The 26,326-nt window shown below is 34.7% G+C and overlaps 1 protein-coding gene across 1 annotated transcript; it reads right to left on the reverse strand.

Moving 5' to 3' along the window:
- Positions 1-9,379: 9,379 nt before the first annotated feature.
- LOC106617237 (uncharacterized) lies at positions 9,380-25,076 on the reverse strand. Its single transcript, XM_014234311.3, has 8 exons — positions 22,880-25,076; positions 14,938-14,985; positions 13,508-13,581; positions 11,573-11,775; positions 11,472-11,499; positions 11,315-11,399; positions 11,010-11,243; positions 9,380-10,819 (listed from the first exon to the last, which is right to left on the reverse strand). Exons 1-8 carry the CDS (start codon positions 22,941-22,943, stop codon positions 10,617-10,619), a joined length of 939 nt encoding a protein of 312 aa, XP_014089786.1. The 5' UTR covers positions 22,944-25,076; the 3' UTR covers positions 9,380-10,616.
- Positions 25,077-26,326: the final 1,250 nt, after the last annotated feature.

The following is a 26,326-nucleotide window of genomic DNA, read 5'->3' on the forward strand; positions in this document are numbered from 1 at the left end:
GTACACAAATCAAACATCAATTAAGTTATCAGAATAAACCTTTGTCCAAATAGTGTTTTCACGGTATTTCATCGAACGCCCAAAAATTGTCGAAATCGGACTATAAATTTTCAAGGACCCACACCAAATATGTAGACCTCAGTGCATATGGCTGTGAAATCTATTTTTGAAATTCGGGGCGACTATTTTTTTGATGACAACATGACCTTGTGCCAAAAATGGGGGGAATCGGGTCAATACTTCCCTTAGCCCCCATATATAATACCTAGTATAAATATTCTCTAACTTCCGGTTGAATTCATACCGTTTCTATTGATGAATATGTAGGAAATCTTAATGCAATTTAGAAAAAAATCTCTCTTTAATAACAGTGTATCCTTTTACCTAAAATGGATGAAATCAGAATTCCCTGATACTTAATATTCGGATTTTCAAACATCGTCTCGATTTTATATATATACACATACATTACATATATTGGTTAACCCGTGCGGTTTCCTAATTTGCAAATTGCGAAAGTATAAAATCTTCAGTTACACCCGAACTTAGCTCTTCCTTACTTGTTTCTTGTTAATTTTTTTAATATTTTGAGTATTTATTAGAGTTATTCAAATGCGAACTGAAGACACTTGTTATACTTGAGAAAGAGGTTTGCCATTAAACAAACTTAAGAACATACCCTCGTAAATTGAAAAGGAAGTAAACAGCATTATAATGTATATGTGTTTGGTTGTGCTTATATCTGTCTTCACTTCTTTTCCTTTGTTATTATTTTTGATTTTTATTCTCTAGTTTTTATTGTTATTTCTTCTTATTGCACACTTTTGCCATGATCTTTAGCCGAGTGCTTCGTATGAGCTTTTATGAGCGATTAGGGAGATTTTACCCATTGTAGCAGCAACACATAAACATTCATAATATATATGGTAGACACTGGTTATAACTATGTATATAAATATGAATTTATAACCGCATACTCATGTTCTTATGTATATATCTAAAATATCTGGCGAATTTGTTGGTTTATAAGTTTTGCAGGAATGTGAAGGCATAAAGCAAGTAAAATCAACAAAGCTGAAAGGGAAAAAGTTGCCGCAAGTAAAGTTTATATCATTATGTGCATTGATTTAAGCTCGAAAGTTGACGAATTAATAGTTGCTGCAGAATACGTGAAGTTTTTTTTCCAAAAGCTACATAAACGCGGTATATAGTATGTATGTGTATTTATATATGTATATTGTGGCAGACTCATATATATTTCTAGTGTAAAAGTACAAACTGAACTTGATTTTTGCGCCTGCGCCCAGCTTTGTTGCAGTAGGCCACGCTATATACCTATGTACCATATATATGTATATACTTATATAATTCTACGTGTAGGCGTTCATGATAGCATTGCTCGCCTTACTGTAGTTGTTAATTGAAACACTGTCATAAATAGCGCTCGTGTTTTTTGTATTGTCAGTAGTAATACCGTACATAATTTTTAGTATTATACTTTCAGACTTAACAAGGTCCCTTTTTAATAGTTCAATACAAATTTAATTTTATATATCCATAATCTTTATTTGTTTTCACGTGGTTCAGAGTTTTTTGTTTTCGATTTTTATCTCTGTCATAATAAGACTAAAATGTGAAATTTACGGGTTTTCACGTGTCGGTCTTACGACCCCTTTCTAAAACGCATTAACTCTTACTTCTCCTCATCGACTGTCGAACAATTTTTTGTTCTACTTTAATCCAAAGCATTATATTTTATGAGTATTCATGAACAAGATGATGGACCCGAATAATTGGAATGCCTACAGTCATAACCGCCTAAAATTTATCAAGTGCTTGTCAAATACATCAATGAATTCGATGTTAATAAAGTGGAGAGCTCAAAAATGCTTACGACAATACTGAAAGGATTCTTTTACATTATCCCTACTTCTTAAATACTACGAGAGGTTTTCTAGTCACATATGGGGGATCAAAAATCTATGTAGGATAGTTTAAGGTAGTTATCCACTTGCAAGACAGAAAAACGCGTTTTTTTGTGAATATCTTTGTAATATAATATATTTACAAAACTAAATGTACTTTAATAAACCGCAATTCGATCCTGTAGCCGATCTTCAGGCGGACCTCCGCAAAACGTTTTCTGGCTGCAAGGAAGATTTTTCTGCTTAAAATTATCTCAAATTCAAAAACCCAAACATTTTTTTAATACTGTAGATGATATTACAGACAAATATATCTTAGAAGGTCGTGTGAAAATTTAAAAGATACATTTTTCGTTCACGTTCATATTTTCGAAACTGTTCGCCGGATCAACATACAATATTTGCAAACAACTCTTTTTTGTACTTACATACATATGTACCTTCGATATACATACCATATATGCAAAAAAATCAATTTTTTGAAATTCACAAGTGGATATCGAGGGGTTATATATGTATATGTATATGTTAGATATGATATTTTATAATTTATCTAATAATAATAACAATAGTAATAATCCCTTATAGTTAACCTAGTTTAAACATGAAATTCTACGACAGATTCTTCTCCAGTTTCGCAAAATTGGAAACCACGGACAACTTAGAGGAGGAGTCTGGAGCATTGATTATATGCCAGCAGTAGGACTAGAGGCGAAAACTCTCGAAAAAGTAACCGACCCTCTAAAAATTGTATAAAAGGGCTCTCCAAGATCTCGAACCCCGTACCCTATTTTATAACTAAGAAATGACCTTTTAGTGTGACTACCTTCATCACTTCTCTATTTAGCTTCTTTAAGTAAATACATACATACACAATTTCTTTTTCTCTTTTCTGCGGGGTGTGTACATTTATTATTAATTTTCTCCATTTATTTGTTTCAGTTTTATTTTTCTTAATCAGACTACATGTACTTTTCATTTATGTTAGTACGTTGTGTTATGAAACATAACGCAACACTACATTACATTACATGACATTACAACAATAACATACAATAAGACATCGACGCAATTACAATACAAATTACAATATTTCTAGATGTGCCTAGAACAGCGCATTTTGCAAACGCGAAACACATTGTTTTTGTTGCCTGTTTTTTTTTTTTATTATTATAACTTTTTTATTCAATTTGCCTACACTACTACACGCTTTCGCTATTACATACAAACATACACAGTACATGCAATAATTATGCTACATATGTTGCTGTGTATTATAACATGTCTTATATGGTTTTCTTTTCTTCCTCTTCTGCTTCTTCTTCTTCTTTATCTTAAACTCATATGCTGGTTGTTTGGTTCAAAATGTTGAGCGTTTATTTTACTAATCGGCTAGCAAATGCGTTCGCTCGAAGACTTTCAGGGAACGCGTGAAATTTATAAATACCGACAGACATACATACAAGATGTATGCGTGCCTGTGTGTGTGTGCATTAAAATATGAAATTGCAGTTTATATTTCGTAATTTCGCTTAAAATACTAGAAACCTATTTTTCAATCAATTACGAAAATATTTAAAATCTCGAAAATTTGTAGTCTTCGCGTCAGTTAATTTTTATTAGCCGCTATTTTCGAAAAATTCTTAACTCGTTTCATTTTTTGTTAATTAATTATGTTTTTTTTTAATATACATATATTGTAATTTGTTGCTGTTTTTCTTTTACATATACATACATATATATGTGGTATGTACTTTTGAACTTTTGAGTGTGTGTATATATGATTTTCGCGTTTTTAACGATTCCATGGACTTTGTTGTGTTAGCGCTTTTTTTCATTTGCAAATGATTTTTTTTTATTTTGACTACATATGTAAATCTAATTGTGCTTATGTATTGTACATTCTATACATCTAACTACGTTATGTTACACAATTACATGTGTGTATGTAAATGTTATCGAAGACTTCATTAATGAATATGAACTTTAAAAAATATTAATAATTTCTTTGATAACAAAAAAATAAAGTAAATATATAAGCAAAAAAACAGAAAAATATTCAAATTAATTTAAATTAATAAAAAATTAGCAAAATTTGTCGTATTTAATATTAACTTTAAATAGAAACAATTTACCCGCGAGCATTCTAACAGAAAGATGAAAAGGTTCAAAAAATAAAATAAATACAAATTATTTTTTGGTTGATTTCTGACTTTTCCTGCAACACTTAATTCGATTTACGTTTATATAATAAGATAGTATATTTCACCTTAAAAGCGTTTCCGACAGCCCTTAATTTAGTCAACAAGCAAATTATCTCAACTAATACCACATCCAAACCCACTGCTGATTCGATGATTGAGAAAATTTCTATATTTTAATCTTTAATTTAGCCAATTTATGCATGAATTGTCTCAGTTAATTGCCGTGTTTAAGAGATTGCATTCACTTGTGAATTTCGAAAAATCGTTTTTTTATATTTCATATATTTCGAATGTGAATATATTTGAAAATATTCACCGAAAAGTATAAATTGGTCCGGCAAATAGTTTTGAAGAAATAAGCTTATTTGTAAGAGTTTTTCAAAACTTTAAACATGTGTTTCTCGAAACACTGTTACAAGAGTCGGTGAGAGAAAATTCTCCGAAACGGACCGATCGATTTGAAATTTGTGTACGACCTTCTTAGATATATTTTTCAGGTAATGATCGAAGAAATAAAATTTGATAATAATTTCGATTCTTTCACAAAAAAAACTACTTTATTTGGAGAGCCGACATTTTGTCAAAAACCAAAAATTCTAATAATATGCTTTTACATCTTCTTTCGGAAATCATTCTGGAGAACGGCTACGGGATCAAGGGAATCCAAACTTAATTTCTGTAAATGAACTTTACTTTTATGTATTAATTAAAAAAATAATCGCAAATAACGGTTTTTTTGAACTTGCTTAAACTTGATGGAATATGTATATGGAATATTGTTAATTGACTTAATTAATGGGCTATGTGAAACCTCTATTAAGTTAAAGATTCAGTACATTAATTAAGACCAGGTTTGACACGTCTTTGAGGAGAATAGCCTTCACTACCAGAAAATATCGCTGACTATTCATGTCTTGATTGCCAAAATTCCTTAAACTTATTTAAAAATTTACGATAATAACACTTTTACACAATCTGAATCACGCCTTATGTGTTATAAAGATCGCATTCTTATAATGTAATTCGAAAATCAAACAAAAAATCTCAATATATTTTTGAAATTTTTAATTCTTCTAATACTTTATATAATATTTATATTTAACGAAATAACGAAAAAAGTCTGCAAATAATCAAAGTTCTAACAAGGAATATATAAATTCAAATAAATAAATGCAAGTAGAAAAGTAGTTTCCGAATTCGATGAGATATCATATGATGATTGTCGGAGGTCAATTGAGTTTTCGAAATTACATTTACACTTACGTCAGTTGTAAATGTGGTTAAAATATTACGTCAGCGCCTTTTTCAACTGAGCTAAAAATTGCCGGTATTATTTTTTTTACTTTTCCATAAATGCCATTTTTGCAGTTACATATGTCCAAAAACTTTTTAATTAATATATTTTTTTTGAAAATTGATTTTTACTTTTTGAATTTTTGGTTTTCTGGCGCCGACATTCAACGACTGTGCTCTTCACGTGTGCAGTTTTAGCTGTTTCCACACACTAATTGTTTAATTAATTTATTTTTTATTTTATTTCTCATATAATTTAAATTTTACACGTACACACATACATTTCCAATCTATAGTGGCAAACTTTGCATTTTCTAAGACACATTTCACATTGAAAAATTAAAATACCAACACCCTTTTCGACAAATACAATACATATATTCAAAGCGTTTCTTGTTTTTGTTTTTGTTTCATTAACATTGCATTTTGCTGCTTTTTGGCATTGCTATTCATTCTTTTTGCATTATTGTTCGATTATATTTTCATCAATATTTTTTTTAACCTTTTTTTCTTTTATTATTTCCTATACGAATATAACTTGTATTTGTATGTATATATGCAGTGCATATAAAGCCAAACAATGCGTACTTCATACATAAACATACATATTATTTTAATGTCACTGCGACAATTGCTTAAGTCTTGTAGTCTACCAATGTAAATACGAGTGCATACGTACACACATACTGTGGGATCAAAAGTTAGTCCAGGAACGGGCCGTGCTATGAATACAAGTACATGCTTATAAAGTTTTCATATGTGTAAAAGGGGGTTTCACATTAACCGTTCTTCCGCATTTTCTCATCACTTCAATGTGTGAAAATTAATTCAAAATTTATTTTCACCTATAAATGACTTGGTATCTCGGAAAATTATTGAATTCTCGTCGAACTAAACTTAAATTTGTGTAATTGTGTATTCACTCTGTTGTATGGTGTTATGCTTCCCTGCTTACCAGCGCCGAAGTCACAGTTTTTTTTACCTTCTTCTATAACTCAACATTGCAATTTATTGCTTTGATTTCTTGTCTGCTGAGAACGACCGCTATTAAAAAAATTATATATATTTTTTATAGATGTCACACAGGCCGAGGAGTAACCTGCTACTCAATATGTTCGACTATACTTAGATTTCATATTCCTATTGCTTGTTGAATTTTCAAGAATAATTTACTTGCTTTGAAAATTTACTGAAGTTTATGGCTAAACGGAAATTATTTAATTACTGTGTCTAAAAAATGGATGCCATAAAGTTAAAACAACGCGATTTCAGTTTCAAGTTCCCAATTTATGTAACAATTGTTTCATCGATGCTTACGAAAAAGAAAGAAATCAAACGCTGAAAGGATACTACAAGAAAAACGTTGTGCATTAAAATATTAATTATTCATTCAATATTCGACGATTTTAAAATCCGTTTAAATTGACTTGACAAATTATGATCAGATGATGTTATGACAAGAATTTTAATATGCAGATAACAAATTCAATTCAAAAGTGTTACAAAAAATGCCCAGATTATTATAATGACAACCGTTTTCATATGTTTGACTGCGACTGTCATTTAGTTTTACGGAGTGAAGACCGCTGATTAGGGTAATAGCATGGGTATGTCAAAAATGAAATGGTTCTTTGAATTCTTATCACTTTTGCATTATTTTCACTTTTCTTTTTTTGATTACTTTATCATATACATATCTATGTACATATATTAATCTTCAGTAGTGTAAATTTCACAAATCGCTGATGAATCCTTCAATGTGGGATATTTGGCTTTAATTCAGTGTAAATACTAGTTTTCCATTTTTTGGCATTTGTATTTTTTCATAAGATACATATCACATATACATAGGTACATATTTATACCCATATTTATATATATCATTTATGTATCGTGTTTTTATTTATAATACCTATGAGTTTGTTTCAAGGTTTGATTGACATATATTGTACAATGTATACAAATACACAAGTACATCTCCGCGGTGAAAAGCCAACGAGAGTGTACGCCAAATGTTTTCCACGAATGTATGTAGGTCAGGAAACCAGGAAAATTTACATATACATAAATTATATATTTTACAGGAACAGCATCGGCCTTATTTAGCACGTGTGAAAAAGTCGCACTGCCAATTTACAGTGGTTCAGAAAAAAATGCAGACATTTGTCATATCACTTTTGCTGTCAAATTTTGAGATGGAAATAGACTTTCTATTAAAAGACATTTTCCGAGGTTATTAATACCTATTAATTTGAGACTTATTTTTAGGAAAAACGTCGTATTGGGTTCGTTCTGATGGTTCATAATATTGTAGGGAAGGAATCGGAGAAGTCTGTTTTCAAAGTTGTTGGAAGTAGTGTATTGTGCTAGCAAGATACTGACCTACCTTACTAGCACGTGACTATATGGTCTTATCACGATAATTATTTAGACGGGGAATATTACCCAAAGACCAGTACTTAAGAGGAATATGGGATCAAATTAACCTAGAGCGTTTTATAAACTGAAAAAATTATATTTATATTTCAATATCTCTTTAATAAAAAAAAATATATTCTCTACCAATTTGGAATTTTTTTCAGAAAATGAGATAGTAGGAATATGACTTGCAATTCTTCAAATACAATTCTTGTCCGATTTGATTTTGAAATGGCTATATGTGAACCAATGGACTCACCTTGAACAAGGGAAAAAATTGGCATTTTATAAAACTTTCTTTTGCAAACCTTCAGAAAAGCGTCACCTAAAAATCACAAAAAATTTTTTTTTAACAAAAACTTACAAGTGTTAGCCAAATACTATAGCTCATAGACATGAGCAAAAACTAAAATTTGAAATTTGATACACCTTACCTCATCTGTAATTTTTTTGGAATAATAAAAATGTTAGGGTCAAAAATATTTCGGTTGTTCTTGTATTTATAGTCATTTCCAGTTTTGTTGCAAATTTTAAAATTTTTAAGATTTACTAAAACTGTTTTCTGTGTGAAACCCATACATTTTGCATTAGACCTGTTCTAGTTTAACATTAAAGGATCTCCGTGTTAAATCGAATATTATTTCTCTCTTTCATTCTATACTTTAGTGAAAGTCTTATAATATCATAGAGCATTATGAATTACTGTTGTTGGTGCTGTTGAGGTTTTTCGGAAGGAACACTTGTTGCGGGTGATCATCAGCTGCCAACCAATAAAGAAACATGCTTCACACATACTTTTGCTTTCTCCCTAACATAGTATTTAGAATACTCTTTTGTTGTCATTATTTGAAAGTTTAGTTGATTGGCTGGTTTCTACTTGAGTGTAATTGTAACTGGAAAATATTTTTTTTTGAGTGCAATGCAACACTGGTTTGTGACTGAATTTGTATTTGCTTTGTGTTTCTTTTCCGTCCCGTTGTATTTTGCTTAAATTGTTGTAGTAATTTGTTTCATTGTTTTTTCTTTAACCCCACATAAAATATTGTTGACATTTATTTTTTCGCTTTTCATGCCGTACGCTTGAAATTTTTAATAATCTATATTTTTTCTTTTTTTGTTGCTACATACAAACATTTGTTTATTTTTTTTTTTGTTGTTGGTTTTTCATTTCTTATTTTGCTCGACAAGTGTATCGCTATATACTATATAAATTTGACAATTGTTGTTTTAATTTAACGGAGAACATTGCCAGCATGTTGCTCGTGGTTTGCCTAGTTTTTTCGCTAAAACTACTTTTTTCTTACTAATTAATTATTATTATTTTTTTAATAATTTTATCTCTCGTTACGTAAAAACAGTAAAAAATCGAAAAATCATTTAAAAAATCTATAATCAATTCGGCATTTCAAAAAACTTTGCATTGTCAATTAAATGTTGCTCGTGTTTCGCATTGTTGCTTGGTGGCGTTTCCTTGTGTACAACGATTCCTTGTTCTTGTTATTTTGTTCATTACTTTTTATTTTTTTATTTAATACATCTTTAATTTCAATACAATACCTACTTTTAATATCTTTCAAAACTATTTGGCAGATCAATGAGTACTTTTGTGTCTATGGGTGTGTTTTTTATTTAATTCGTTTTGTGTTTGCTGTTTTGGTAATCTTAAAATATACCATGTTATATTGTTTAGCGTTTTTTTTTTTGTTTTAATTTTATGTTTTCAAAACTTGACTATGATTTCTAAATTCTTTGCGTCCCCTATTATGTTGCTTCACACATACATACGTACATATACACATAAAAATAAACTTTTTTATCAGCTGAAAATGCTAGATCTCTTTTTTCAATTTACCACTACTTTTTTATACTTTTTTTTTGTTTTACTTTATATATTTGTTTTTGTGTCAGGTTTTTAATTTTTGTTTCTATTTCTGTTTCATTTTTCTTTTAATATGCGCTATGATTGGTTAAATTTCAACTACAACTATTGACGACGTCGTGTGTAAACATCCCTACAATATACACATAAGTAATACTAATTCCCAGCTACCCGTCCCTTAGGTGCACCCGGCGCCTAAATGTGGGTCAGTGTTTTCCCTGCTGCGCTGTTTTTGTGGCGTCTTACAAAAATTTGGCATCTTTTGAAATCCATTGGAATACTCATATTTTTTGTTGTTATTTTGCTTATTTGTTTGTTTTTGTTTTTATTATATCTTTGGCTAGTAATTTTTATCCATTCTGCCATTCCACTCACAGGTCGATTCGTTTAAACGAAGGCGTTTATAAAATGCAAAAACTCTAAATTGTCACGCAGTTGAGAACCCAACTGAAAATTCGTTCTCGTATTACCCGTAATATTAGTTAACATGTACATAATTCAATATTTCTATAGATCTTTTTTTTATTTATTTTTTACATTTAAAGTTTCTCTTAATTTTTCGCAGTTTGGCTCGTTTCTCGTTTAAGACTCGGGTGCAGCGAAAAAGTGAAAATTTATTCCAAAGTACTAGAAGGTGAGTCCATTATTTTGCTTTTCTGTAGAGCTCCTGCTAATTAAACTAGTTTTTGACTGTATTCATTTTCTTATTTTGTTTTTGTTATTTAACTTATAAGCGTTCAAGTGCCTTTGCACTCGTTTCTAGGGTGGGGTGGTTATATTTTTTCAGTTAAAATGTTTTTTGTTCTTATTTTTTTTTGAAATTCTTATCTTTCTTTTCTTCCTCTTCTTTAATGTCGTTCATTTTCTTCCTGCTCTACTGCCTGGTAGTGTTCGCGCTTAAAATATGAAATCCCCACAATCCATGGCATAGTCGAAGTCCTCACCGCCGAGATCTTCCACGCCAGTCGAATGGAAATCGAAGCCGCCGATGTCGGTGTGGTATACGGCGCCACTACATGACGTGTCCACAAGATTGGTGCAGTGCGTGGTGGGCAGTGCGTGTAGGGTAAAAGTGTCCTCACACTGCGACCAAGTGAGACCTGTTGAATGGAGAGTAAAAAGAATGGGTTAGTGATAGTGATTGTAGACTAAAATATTCCCATTCAGGGTTCCATTTCTCATTAACTAAAAATCCCAATCTTTATCTTTCTTGTTAGCTGTCGAGTATTTGTTTAAATCCTCGGAATTTATATATAATTTATATCTAGGTCCTATTTCTATTCTACTTACCGCCACTCCAAACACCATTCGGCAAAGTGGCCCATCCCCAACCATGTCCCCAGGGCAATGCGCAGGCCAAAGCCGGCTTTGAATCGGGCTTTTTACTTAATATGGCAACGGCGGCATCGCTCTTTACCAACGGATCCTGTACGTAGAACGTGCGATGGTGGGCCAAAGCCGGATGAGCGCTGCTGCTTCTGTGCGCCGAAACTTTACGCTGTTTCACCTCCGACGTAGTGGCCGCTAGAATAAAATAAATTACATTTCCACATAGTAGTTACCATGCTTTAGTTGATAAAGTGGTTGCAACTTACGTCGGATGCGCACCAGTGGCCGACGTAAGACATTCATAAGATGCGGCTTGTCAACTACGAGCTCAATTTGTGGAGGTGGCGGCAGCTAAAATGTAATGTAAAACAATTATAGTTATATATCGCCCCTGAATGTTTTTGGTTAGAGTGAATGACTCACCGTCTTAGTAATGGCGTCAACCCAGTCGCTGTGCATTTCAAACAAAAATTTTTAAAATTTATAACTTAGGCTTATGTTTTGAGAAATTGATATTTATTCACCTCACTTCCTGTTCCGATTTGGCCAACATCCAGTAGACCTTGGAGCGCTTTCTTCTTGAGCCCAACGCAATCAGCTGTGACACACTACAGCCTTCGGGTAGTGGTGGACGTCGCGGTATTTGCCCAGTCCAGTGTGCAATGGCCAGCATTTCAGGCGCTTCCTTTACTAGAATTTTACCAGCTGGCGATGACCGGCCAGGTTCCTATATATAGAAATTTCGCTGTCAGTCATCCACAGTATATTTTATAATCTAAATAAACTAGCACTTGATCTCTGCATTTTCATATAGGAAAATAGCATGGACAACATTGTATATAATGCAGCGCTTCACTGACTACGGTATTACTAATGAGTCTTAAATTCTGAAAGTTTTTTCTCAATGCAGGATCAAAGACAAAAGTTTTCTCATCAAAATTTGTGACACATTCTATATCCGGCTGTAAATCCCTTTTTCCTTTTATAATATCATCGCTAAATCGAACGGCAAACAATTCTGTTAATTTATGAAACCTTGGTTCTGTTATTAGATTCGGCTTAAGCACTTGTGTAACTTGAACACCAAATGACAGCTCTTAGGTGATTTGTTAACAAGGGGTTGTTATGACATGAATATATATATCATCCTACTAAAATCAAATATCGTTCGAGTCAAAAACCAAATTTCGTTTACAAAAACATATCTGAATTAAGTTGAATTTTAAAAGACAAATGCGCTAATGATAGAACGGTTTTAAGATCTACGCCAAACCCTATCAGTCTCAGAGAATGTTTACAATATTTCGCAAGGATATTCTAGTCACTCTCTGTCAGCTTTTTAGATGTCAAAATAACTCACTAAAATCAAAAATTAAAAAAACCCACTACGGACCACCCTTTACATGTATTAGACTTATTCAACATCTTATCCTTCTATTAAAACTGAAAACATTAAATGTAGATACTTCCATAGATTAAAGCTATATAGGTCAAGTAAAAAGAAATCTATTATTTTTCCAATAGATGGCTTCAGTAATCTGAAGAAAAAACTTCTCAGATAGTTTTGTAATTGCTTGGCTTATGAATCTTTAAGCATGCGTCAAATAAGGACATCACCAAAAAGAAAATACGCCATATTTTACAAGCTTCTGGAAGGTCAATTATTAAAAATATCGATACAACAATTGAAATTCGTTTCGGACAAGAGCGATTTGTCCAAACAAAAATAAACTCGATGTATGGGATGATTGACGGGAAGAAAACTTGTTAGATGGAGTTTCCATCTGTAAATCCCTGCTGCGTTTCAACAAAATTGATCCATTTTTAAAGCGGATAATTACTAGTGAACAAAGTGGATCGCTTACAACAACGAATTCAGAACTAGACTATCAACAATTGCTCAGAAGCAGCCAGATTTTGACTAATTGAAGAGGAATTGTGTTCCATCACGACACGTTGACAGTGACTCGCTAGAATTTCCTTGGTTGGGAGGTTGTTATAGAATCACCCTATAGTGCGCACCTGACATCAAGTGAATACTACCTGTTCCTGTCCATGGTAAATAATTTTGCAGGTGAAGCCTCAAAAGAAGCTTGTGAAAATCGACTGTTCCCATTTTTTTGTCAATAGGGATGAAATGAAATCAACTGCAAAATGGCAACAAGCTATTGAACAAAATTGTGCACATTAATCGGATCATTCTAATTATGTTAAATAAAATCTTAAATTTAATGCAAAAATAATGGATATCTTTTCACTAGTCCTCATACGAATATTAGTGAACTCAGCACTCAGATTCTGATGAGAAAGCTTTGCAGTTGCATGTTTTATTACCATTAAGTTCTAGTAGGTACACATAGAAACGCTTAAACGACATAAAGCATATTCATTTAATTTTATGTTGGATTTATTTGCCTTAATACATGCTATCGAAATATTAATATATATGTCGAACTTACCGTAAACCAAGCCATTGTTGAATCATCATACAGCACGACCCATTCCTCGGCCCAGCGATTCCACAGCAATTGCTCTAAAATGTAAAGATATTTAGAGTAGGTCAAAGAGTATTAGAAAATGGACGCGAATTTCTGAAACTCTTGTCATTGACTCCCTAACGCTGAAGGTCAACCACTTTTGCTTACAAAAACAAGAAAAAACCATTGCAAATGTAATTATTGTGACTACTCAAGTGTTTGGGATGCTGGAGACATTCATACATACATGTGTACATATATGTATATGCCGGCTACCGCCCACCAGCACAGCCGTCAACTTGTGGGGAGAGAACGATTTGTGAGTAATATTATGAAACCATGCAAGTGAGCACTTCACATACATACATATATGTATGAATATACATGTAAATGGAAACGCATGTAAGCGTATGCTTTTATACGTACTCAACTGTGTATGTGTTTGTACAAATGTTGCTTGACATGTAAATTCGTTAGTGTATAAAACGCCTTTTTTGCGGCATTAAGATTCTTGAAAATTTAAATGCGCTTACAAATGTAATCTGCACCATCATTATCACCATCAGCAACAGTACTACCAACAGCAGTCGCAGCAGCAACAGCAAAAGCAATCATGCCAATGCCATCATCATAAATGACAGGGCCACCAACATCAACATCAGCGGCAAGCGGCTCTTAGCCTTCACCAAAGCGCGCAGCCTTCCCCTTAACCACATGTGTGGGTGGTAGAGGAGGAAGCGGAGACGCTTGAGCAGTGTAACCGAATGCGGCATTGCGTCGCTTTACCCCATGGGGCTGCCACTTAGTGCGCGCTTTGGAAATTCATGCCATTGTCTGTGCGCGTCGGAAGGAAGGAATTGCTGCGTCATGTCAATGTATATTGCACTTATGCTGATTTTGCAAATTGTCGCAAAATCCTACAAAATTGTATATGACACAGACAAAAACCAGAAAAAAAAACAAAATTGATAAAAGAATAAAGAAGGTACACATCTACATGCGATTGGTAATTTTAGTTTCGAGATGGCAGGCTGTGGTATCAGTTGACTTACTGCTTTACTGGCACTTATGTGCAATCTACATACAGTTATATTTGCATGTGTGTGTTTGGCATTAGACATTTGTGTGGCATTAGGCCATGAATCGGTAGATATGACATGGACTGCTAGCATATTTTCTGCTCGTAATACTTTGTGCTACCCCAAGTGACTTAAGTGTTTTCCAATTTTTTTATTACTTCTGCCTTGTTGTAGTTATTGTATAACCAGGAACTTTTTTATTTTATCTAAAATGAAGTCTGCAATTTGCATTCAAGTTACTTTGAGCCACCTTAGCGCTGATTTTTCCATCGCTTATACTTTATAAATGAATTGTCTAGTACTTTACGCTGCACTCCACCTTTGTGTACTCACTTTTGTAACGCAACAAGTATCCTCCTTTGATCTGTTTCCCAACTGTGCCTGTAAAGAGAGTGAAACGAGGATAATTACTGCATATTTATAACTGTCTCTCCGAAAAGTATAAAATTATAAATACTGAACAGTTTCGAGATAAATTATAAAATGTTGTTTTTAGACGTACTGTCCGTCCAATTTCACATCACTTTAGTATAGCGGCTGCTATCATGTCAATGTGGAACTTTAATGTTAGTTTACCAATACTTTGAAAAGTAATTATCAAATATATGTTATCTCTCTGAGCACACAAATTCTTCTCTGTCACGATATTTTTCAGTTTTGAAATAAATCTTCCAAATTGCTTGAATCTAATTTAAACGATTGATTGCAGACGAAATTTAATGAAATATTACAGTTTTCAGTTAAAAAGCCATCTAACCGTAGTACTGTGAATTCAAGTTTAAGTATTCGCCACAGACATCCTGTTTATAACAGAGTAAGCTTGTGATTAATTGCGACATTTATGAAAACTTCGGAAACTTAACTGCTAAAGATTAGGATATAAAATTCGAGTGTTACCTCTATACTCGATTTTTTCTTATACTTCCGTACTTTCTGTTGCAGCCCCGAAATCGGGAAACCTAAAATTAATGCATTATACATATTGTTTCACCAATCATGCCCCTCAACTTTAATACCATCACTATTAAAGATCTCAAACCAAAAAATAAGCGGGTTACATAGGCGACGCTTCCCAATCTATTACGGTGTGCAACAGTATATCAGACTGTTAATACCTCAAGCGGAGAAGCCTTTTAGAGACATTAATTTAATATCGTTTCTGCGATTTTTATAAAATCTAACTGGTTGAAGTAATGTTCTTCTGAACTTGTCCTTTCCAAAGATGGCTCCCGTATATTTAATCTTCGTCTTTATTCGAGAACAAGAGGTATTTCATCTTGACTACGTACTTTAGAGACGAATTCGTCTTGTATTACTATTATACGGTATTAGAGTAAACAGTGGAGTAATCGAATTTAAAATTACTCAGATTTCCCAAGGTATATTCTTTAACTAAATGTAAAAAATACAAGCTTTTACTTAGTTGGAGCCACAATCGGACCACATATACCATATCCAAAAATCGAATTACACGTTTCAATTTTCGAAAATAATTGTGTAACTTAAAAATGTCTAAACTATTTGTAGTGTCGTTTCTATGAATTCAGTATGCTACTTTTTCATCCTCCACATCAGCGTCGGAAATCTCATTTCGCTGAATTATTGCCATGAAATTTAATTACAGTTGTTATTGTTGTACACACTGAAGCCATACCAACCAATTTCGATTCAATTAATATGCGCCCACATAATAATCACATATCCTTGTAAATGTATCAATTTTGAAGGCAACGCTAGCGCTAACGAATTGCGGCTACGTTCCGCTTCCTTTCAGGCGTTGCAATCAAGCGTGTCTGCAGCCATTGCGCTCCGTCTGCTCTGGCCACAAGCACTCATCGCATCACTTAAGTGGTGAATATTCAGTGAAAGTTAAATTGCAAAGCTGCTGCGCAAGTGTTAGTGAAGAAGAAGCGGCACACACATACAAACGTTGCGAACAACAACGGCGGCGCTTGACGGCGCAGCGTGATAAGAAGGACATATGAAAGACGTTGGCTTATCCTTCGCTGTTACGCTTCACTGGCGTCACCCAATATCATTTATGGTAAAATTTATCTACCAATAATTACATGCTCTTGATCCGCAATAGTTGCACAAACACTCACACACACACAGACATATATATATGCATGCATAAGCATAGTGCTGCTTGGAATGTTCCTGCTATGCGTGCGTCTGTGCACGTGTGTCTGCCACTATGTCTGTATACATATAGATATGTATGCATGTACATACTTGCATATGAATATCGACGCAGTTGCATCGTCTTGGCGGAAAGCGTGCCGAGGGTGCAGCGTGTAACGGAAAAAAACAAAAAACGCTTCCTACCAAACGTTTTGCGCACCACTGCACTCACTTTCGTCGATGTTCCTCCGTCCGTTGGCCCAATCGTCCAGCAGGCTTCCATTCAGCAAATGCAGCATTACATCCCCCAAACATCTTTTCACCACTCAGCTTTAGCATCCATTAGATTGTCTGGCATCATAAAAGCCTCCCTGGGCTCATACCACAATCGTTTTACGATTTCACATGACACTCAAGACCCAACGCGACCCAACGCGACCCAACGCGACCCAACGCGACCCGACACGACCCGAACACCTCGCTGTTGCACTCGCTCCCAACGGTGAACCATCAAACGCACACAAGTGCAACCAAATATCCACACATATGTACATATATACAGACACACTCATCCGATGCTATCGCTCATATGATGACGAGCTTGCATGAGAGCTTCGAATGACAGGATGTGAGAATGTTAGACCGAGCGTTTCAGCTGCAGACAGATTACAAGTGTCGCTGCAACGTTTGCTGAAGGACGCTGGGGAAATGCTGATGAAGAAAACTGCAACTGAAACATCTTCATTGCGAGTGAATGTATAGACATATGTGTGTTTGTGTGCTTAGAAAAACACATTCATAAAATCCTACACTTGTCGGCAAGTGAACTAGCGGTACATAGATTCATACGTAGCAGTACATATGTATGTATGTATTGTATATGTATGAGAATGCACATTTGAGAAATGCACTTGCCTGTAGAGAATATCTCAAGCACATAGGAGGAAAGGTCAAACAGTTTGCGACAGGAAGGGTTTAAAATGAATTATTGTATTATTTTGTCCTCTTTATTAAAGTATGTGTGTATGATTTATGTGCTTCTTTGGTGTTTCAAAGAGTTTGCCTTTAACCTAAAAGGTAGGTAGCCTTGAGAAATGTTAGGTATGGTCGACATCAAGATTACACTTTGTGTTTATTATTATTCGAATGAAATTTTTCCAATTCCATTTATAAATTTATTCTAGGTATTTCAAACAACTTTTGGAAGCCGGTTAAACCCCCTAGATTTGCATATTCGTCTGGAATTTTTCCACAAACTGATTGAAATGGCCGAAGAAGACAATAACTTGATATATCACCTATTTATGTCTAATGAGGTCCATTTTGATCAAAACGGAAATGTAAACAAGCCAAATTGCCGTATATGGAGTGAATCAAATCCAGAAATAATCCACGAGACGGAACTTCACCCAGCACGGGTCATCGTGTGGTGCGCAATTTCATCAAGGTGTATTGCCGGGCCATAGCGTTTGGTTCCAGCAAGATGGAGCAACTACACACATAGCCAACAAAATCTAACGGCAATTTGAAAACAAATTAATATTAAGATACTCCAATTTCCGCTAGCCCCCAAGGTCATCTGACCTGTCTACACCAAAAATTTTTATGGGGTTATGTCAAGTAATAGGTGTACAAAACAAAACCCAAAAATCTGACTGAACTGAAGCCGTTCATTAAATGGATAATTGAGGCAATCCCAACATCAACCCTTCAGGCTGCAATGAATAATTTTCATAATTTTTAAAAATAATTAATTATATAAAATAAAATAAAGTTTGCTATATAATAACAAAAAATGTAATGCATAAATTAAAAAAAGGTATTACGGTTTGTTTTTGTACGACGATTTGTGAGCCACCCTGTTCATACAGATACAGCTCATTTAAGTTTTAACTCTATTATGGAAACATATTGAAACTAAGTAGACTGACGGAGAATTAGGCTTCAATGTCAGGTTTAGTTTGCCGGTCTTTCAAGAGAGACAGGACCACATACACATAAATATATATGTTTTCAGGTATTCCGATCAAAGAATATGAATATAAATTGGTGGTAAATAAATTCGTAATTCCTACAGGGCCCGTCGTTGAGTCGACATATGAATTCGCATGAGTTTTTAAGCTTTCGTATGAATGACCAAAGGGGCGATGACGATTACGCTCAAGTGTCATGTCTGTCTGCTAGTGTATACTCATAAAAGTAAAAAAAGGTGGCTAAATCCTCAGTGCTGCGCAGCGGTGACCTCGAAATAATCAAGCTAAGACTGTGCAAATCAAATGTCAAAAACTTGAGGCATGCATGAAGCGTTCGCGATTAGAAGCACTCCAAAAGAGCTACTCGTAAATAATATTCACAAAGAATGTGGATTGCGCATCCTTTAAACGCTGAATTATGTATTTATGTGAGCGATTTAATTAGAAATGGCTAAGAACTCGCTACTGATTAGAAGTGCAAAGCTTTACAAAAGTTAATACACAACCAAACTCTTGAACATATACATATATGAATTTTATAAAAATTTCCTAAAGAAAACCTTTTCGGTTGATTTTGGCTTATACGATATATGATTAAGTGGTTCGATCTGCCACAATCGTAAAGATATTCTGTCAAATAAAAGAGTTTTTCATCGAGACGTTTCCTTCTAAATATTGGTAAGATTTTATTCTCGAAAAACGTTCAACGCCAACACCCTAGTCTAGATCAATAGACTAGGATATAGAGATAATACCTTAGACAGAGGTTTGACATGTTGTCGTACCATCATAAACATCATTGCTAATTATGGTTTAGAAAAATCACTTCGTTTAAAGATCAACTCTATTATTATTTATTTATCGTATATGTACTTATGAGTATTCTGATGTGTATACCTATCAAAATAAAACCTGGCAATTCTTGTACGTTCCTAATGTGAACCTAAGAAAATTGTTTCTAACTTTGAAACCCCTATTTCACCATCCGATTCGCGACGAACCATAATAAAGTTGGATTCTCTTGTAAAAAGGGCTTTCTATTTTTCTTCTCTCTTTGGCTTTTAATGTTATTGCAGATCACTGTCAGACTCAACATCACATATTAACGTACATTCTCGAAGGCGCAATTTTCATCTAAACGAGTTGAATGTCCAAATATTTTAAAACTTTTTTGCAAAAATACAAATTAATATTGATAACATTCCGATTTTGGTTTCATACTTAACGGCCAACTTTCATTTTGGTTAAAAGCTTGAAAACAAAGTATTTGATGTTTTTAACCGCCAAATCCGATTTCAAAAATTGTCTTTAGTATTCTATTCCTAGTATAGTACTCAAGATATTTTGTAAATACTGTATATTAAATGAAATTGCTTAATGTAAGGCTTAGTAAAAAGAAATTAATTATTTTTCCAGTAAATGACTTTAGTAATCGGTATCTCGCGTTGTATAACAGCAATCGGATTACGCTATATGGCGTTGTAAAAATGAGATTTCGTACTGACTCAGTATAGTTTGAGATCGCATTAAAGGTGGACAGTAGAAAAGAGAAAGAACGACATGATGGATCGTCTGAAGGAAGTAATCGTCCAGAAGAGGCCAGCTTTGGGCAATAGCAGAAGAATTGTATTCCACCAGGCTACACAAATCGCCTGAAGCTCCGCGAGCTCGGTTGGGAGGTTCTTATGTATTCACCTTATAGTCCGGACGTGGCACCAATAGGGACGAGCGTTTCTGTAAGAGTGGCATTATAAAATTACCTTAAAATAACAACAAGTTATCGATAAAACGATGCATATTTATCTTCAATCAGTTCATTATAACTACGCTAAAACCTTCAAATTGATGAAAAAATTATAGATTTATTTTCACTAGATCGTATACATATATCCATACTTTTAATACTTTTTTTTTTAATCCTTTCATACTATTTCTATGTATTTTATTTATAATAAAAAAAAATGTTTAAACTTGTCAAAATTTAATTTTAAATGGAGTTTCTAAAAATCATTTAAAAATACCCGCAATAGTGTTCCTCAGTAATTGTATAATTCCTTTCACACAAATATTTGGTGAAATCACTGACATTTCTGCAAGTACGTTTTTATAAGTATTCGCCAGAGAATGAACCTTTTACGAAATTAATCCACAGTAATTTGCAATTTAAGCTTCACATCTCTGCTAAATTGAATTGGTAGCTTTGCTATTTTGTGCAGAATGTCATTTCATTATTTGCTCAGCAATTTTGCTGCAACTATTAACGGTTTTTATTTTAGACTTAAACGCTGCTGGGATAACTGCTCGAGGGTACTTGCACCCTTAGGGGTCATTAGTTGTGTAAAGGAGCTAAAATTGTCGGTTCATGTTGATATGATTGTCAAAAGGAAACAACAACAAATACACCATTTTAATCCACATGCTGCCGTACAATCACGAACGCAACACACGCAACTTCAGTGACTTAAGCTTTTCCCACGAATATTTGCAATGAACTTTGCACATTTGTATGTACACAAAATGTTCATAGTGGTGTTAGTGTGAGCGTGTGTGTGTGCATTGAACACTGCACTAACTACGCTGAACTTGCTGCACTTTAAATCATGCTCGATAAATGCAGCAGATAAGAAAGGTTTGCTAGTCCAGAACCAACATCACAGTGCATCAAGTGAAGCATTTAAAATGTTAGTAAAGACTCACATACAAACACACACACATTTTCGAGCTTTCCAATCAGTTTATACACACCTAACCTTTCACAGATATTCTGCTTTTATATATTCGCCGATATATATATATATATACCCATATTTATATATACAATATATACCTATGTATATTATATTTGTGGCAACCCCGCACCCCAAAAAATCGAGCGCACACTCGTGAATGTATAATAAAATATACGTTCGTGCTCGTTTGCATATGTTAGTGCTTCACACCAAAACACGACAAGTCGTTGAATTCATTGAGAAAAATAAAGTCTTGACTTGATGGCATAGCAGAGAAGCTTTAGACGCAGCAGCGCCACCTCCAACTCAGTCGGAGCATTTAACTTAGCATAGTGTTTCTGCTTGTGTGTGTATGTGTGTGTGGATGCCTGTACCCGATGTGCTCACATAAGTACAGTAAAACATACGAGATAAACACTGGTGAAAACGCTCAAGTAAAGCTAGAATAAATAAAAATGAAAAAGCTATGAAATTGTTTTATCGCCTGTAAATATGCTAAAAAACATCCCGTTGTTTAATTATTTCAATACAATGTACTCATTATTTATCTAATATTTAATATTATAAGGTAATCCAATTCAGATTTTATAGTAAAAGTACTCAATATAAATCAAAGTAATCAACACACAAACAAATATTACTCAAAAAAATTTGGTCTCGTAAAACGTTTAAAATAAATTATTATTTATTTATATTATTTTATTACTTCAGTAACAAATTTATTACTGATAAAAAATGTTTAATACTTATTTGATATAACTACTCAGTGAATATTTAGTTTGCTTGCAGTTGTTGCAAAATATTCAGTATTTATTTAATCTATATGTAGAAGAGTACTCAAGTACTCATATTAGCTCAGTATTTACTAAAAGCAAGTTATGAGACAATCTACTCAATTGATTTAAAAAGTATCAAATTTTCAAAAATGATTCCAGTGGTTTTTCAAATATAAGATTTTCATTTTTCTTTTGGAAGATCCCACTTTGACTTCTTCTGTAAGCATCTGTAAAATATAATACAATAATTTTTTTCAATAATCTTAATTTCCAACATCGGAGGAAACTATGGAGGCTAACTTTGAAAAACGGCGAAACTGCTGTATTACTTATAACTCAATCTCCATTCTATTTAAAATAAAGCTTTACATTTCATATCGAATTTCTATTCGCTGTACCGAAAACTGAGCATGGATCTTTTAATATACATATATAAATATATTTCTTTTTTGTCATATCATCACTTTTATGCTTTTATGAAAACTCATTAGATCTAACATAAAGTATTGCAGCTCTTATAAAATTTACATTTAATACTAGTTCACTTTGCTGATAATCCACTGTTCAAATGTGCTTGTATATTCGAGCAACCCCTACCACGCCACCTCCTAGCTCAACCCAAAGCACTTTAGCCAAGGTCTCCTACACCAGAAACACTTTCACTTGTACTCACCCGTTGGTTGTTGTGTATTCACTGTTGAGTTTCGTGGCTTCACTTTCGAACACATGGAGAACATCTTTGGCAGCTTTAATGTCTACTTTCAGGCGTTTCGTTTATTATTTGCTAGTCCCTCGTTTTTCAAATTCGAATGGAATTGTATCGACGCTCACTTAAAAATTTCCTCAGCTTAGAAAATGTTGCATTTTATTTTAACGCTGATAATTTGTCGGATTTTTTATGTAAAATTCTTTAAAAAATAATTGTCGCGTTTCACTAATTTCGTTTTTAATTTTTGTTTTTATTTATGTATATATTTTTGAGGTTGGAATTATTATAAAAATTAGAGTTGCTTTGTGCGCAAATGATGTCACGGTTAGTAAATCAGAGACGACAATGACGCTGCTATCCGCTCGCGTGCCTTTTATATGAATTACGAAAAAAAAACAGAATTTTTTTCTTGGCTGACTTCTCTGCGAACAACACTTTTGTTGGCAACTTCGTTTGCGGAAGTACAACTACAAATCTGCTGTGAAGGCTGTTAATGAAGACTGATAATGAAATGCTCGTTTATCACTGAAATGTCACTCAAAAAATGTGGCGCAGTGAAAGCAATAACACGAAAATAATGGAAAGGCTTTAGCGAAAACGCGCTTAATTATTAAACGGTACGTCAAGTGCACGCTTCTTCTTTTATTTTCACTTTTTATTCGAGCGCTTTAAGCCCACACTGGTGTATGAATCAGAGGCAGTCGTCTGATAGTGTAGCGCTACTGTTTTCTTTGGTCCCGTCTTCCTTAAACTACTGTGCGCCTTTGCTCCGTGTTGCTGGCTGCCCGCTGCTGCTCGTCGTTCGCTCTTATCAGTGGTCAAAACGGTAGTGGTCGACGCCAGCCTCGTCTTCTGCTGGCTAAGCGACTGGCTGCTACCACTGATAGTTCGTTGGCGCTGTTGTCTGCTATTTTAATTTGCTAGCTAGCTCTTTGTTGTTGACACTTAATGCCACGGACAGTGTTGCTACTAGATTCTACCACTGCTTCTGATGTTAACTCTGACTCTGCTGGTTCTGCTTCGTTTTTTCCTTTTTTCGTGGTTGCCTTGTGTTCTTGTCACTGCGGCTGCCTCGCACTGAGTGTGGCAAGCACGGTGACGCCTTTTCTGCAAACTGTTCGTACGGTCGTTCGTCCGCCTGGCTTGTTGTTGCTGCTGCTGCTCCAACCGCTGTTCGTCGTCAATTAAAGGCTTTGCCTCAACGCCGTCCTCGTAGACAGTAGCGCTTCGTAACGATGTCGATTATTACAGCGTTATTGCAATGTAGACTCAGAATGAATTGAAACGCTGTGGATGCCTGAGGCAGGTCTTCCGCCTGTGTTGGCAGCGTAGTTGGTAGTTGGTGTTTGGCCACCACCAACAGACAATAGCGTCCTACTGCGGCGAAATAGTTTAAAGTTTCTTTAGTGCAACGTGTAGCACACAGTTTGAACAAGTATACGCCTCAGTGGCTGGTCGTTTAGGTGGCTAGTCGTAAAGGTGATGAAGTGTGAATTTGTAGAAAACTTTTTAATTTGATATTCTCAGCTTCCTTTCGTTTTCTACCACTTTTTTGTAGCTCACTTTTTTGTTTGTTCTTTTTGTGTGTTTTTATGATTTTTGCTGTTAGTTGTTATTGGCACTCTTATTATCGTTTATGGTTGTCGTTCTATTCCGACAAACGAAGTTAGCGCAAGTGTGTTGTTAGAAATTTTCCGCTCGCATAAAACACACACATACAACTTGACATAAACACGCACAAACATAAACACTTAAGCACAAGCGCGCGATCTACAGCGTAGCGTTTCCTTCATGAAAGAGGCGAAAGGCAAAAAAGACGAAAATCGACGTCGATAACGACAACGACAACAAGACTAGACATTCAGTGAGACAGGCAGGCGGCCAAACAGACAGACAAACAGACGCGCGTTTCAAATGTATCGTAACGGTCACAACGTTAGACGCACCTCTGTATACACGTACTGTCGAAACTCAACTGACAGTAGCAGCAGTAAGTCAGTACCAACCAGCCAGTTATCCAAACAGGCGATGAAGTAAACCATTGTACACTCTCGTCCTGGTGCTGACAGAGGCAAACCGAAGGCACGAACAGCGCCGAATGCTATGTCAAATTGACGACAGACAGCATCGTCTGTTAACAGCTTGTAGATGTAGGCGCCCGTACAATCAAACAACCGACCACCACCCACCTCTTAATGTTTGACCTCTTCTGTTTGTCGCGCACTCTTCTAGCCTCTAACTGCCTTCTGCCTTGAAAGTCTGTGACTAGATCCATACCAATACTTATGTATGCGTATATGGTATATGTATATAATATATGTATAAATATTTGTATGGTTTGTGAGTCAAACCACTGCCACGTAGCGTCAAAACTTTAGCTGTGGAAGCTCCATAACGCTCGTGTTAATCAAAACCCGCAACCACAAACAATTATTTTGGGCATAACGCCCGCACCAGCCAACATTGCAGCAGTCGTAGCCTGTGTCACTGTACACACATTCATGTATATACCGTTATTTTATTAGTTTTTTGTACTGTTCTTGTTGTTGGTTATTGTTTTGAAACAATAAAAGTATATAACCGCGGTCTTCCTGTCAACTACAATGTCCGTTTATCTGTTTATGCCTTTATCTGCTAAGCAATTCGTCAGTCAGTGCATATCCTGTGAATAGACAACAAATAAACAACAACAGTATTTACGTTTATATGCATATAAATACATACGTATGTAAGCTTGCATAACGTCGGAGCACACAGACACTTTGCCTCTCAGCCGCCTGACTGCCCATTCATCCATCCGTTCCATCCGTTTGTCAGCACCACCGTACTGCCCCAACTAGCAAGCTTTCCGTACATTTTCATAACGGCCGAAGATGTGCTCGTCCTTCAATGTCCTCTCTGTTACGGCGGCAACGACCCGAAAACATCTGATGACAGCCACAACTCCTTACCCTTACCCCGGCCAGCAGCTGTGGCAGCATGTTATCAGCACTGCTGAAGCTTTGCCGCAATTAAAATATTGTTGTTGTTGTTGTTGGCGCTTAAAATTTTTTCCCTGTAAGATGGACGTGTTTTCTACATGCCTTTCGTGACGAGGATGTCCTTTCGTTGTTTAACAGCCCTCACAACCCTTCCATCGCCACCAACTTGGTATGATTGCACATATGTATATGTAGATATGTGTATATGTTTGTGTGTATGTACACGCATGCCTTTACACAAGCATAGCGAACGCCCCAATAGCAGCGTACATTATCCTGAGACACAACAAAATAGTTGGAACGCTCGAAAAGACCCGAAAGTGAATGAAATGGAACGGCATGAATGGGAACAGAGGAAAATAAAAGCTTCGTAATCGTCTGAGCTTTTCCGTCCTCACACACATAATGAAAATGTTATTCTGGCGCATCA

The sequence above is a fragment of the Bactrocera oleae genome, chromosome 2 (assembly GCF_042242935.1).
Source record: "Bactrocera oleae isolate idBacOlea1 chromosome 2, idBacOlea1, whole genome shotgun sequence".
Taxonomy (NCBI): domain Eukaryota; kingdom Metazoa; phylum Arthropoda; class Insecta; order Diptera; family Tephritidae; genus Bactrocera; species Bactrocera oleae.

Excerpts from the sequence above, each read along its gene's own strand:
- LOC106617237 (XM_014234311.3), bottom strand. The coding sequence starts at position 22,943 with ATGTTCTCCATGTGTTCGAAAGTGAAGCCACGAAACTCAACAGTGAAT. Across the intron at positions 13,582-14,937 it reads ATACTTGTTGCGTTACAAAA|AGCAATTGCTGTGGAATCGC; the intron begins GTGAGTACACAA and ends TTTACATTTTAG. Across the intron at positions 11,776-13,507 it reads CAACAATGGCTTGGTTTACG|GAACCTGGCCGGTCATCGCC; the intron begins GTAAGTTCGACA and ends TTCTATATATAG.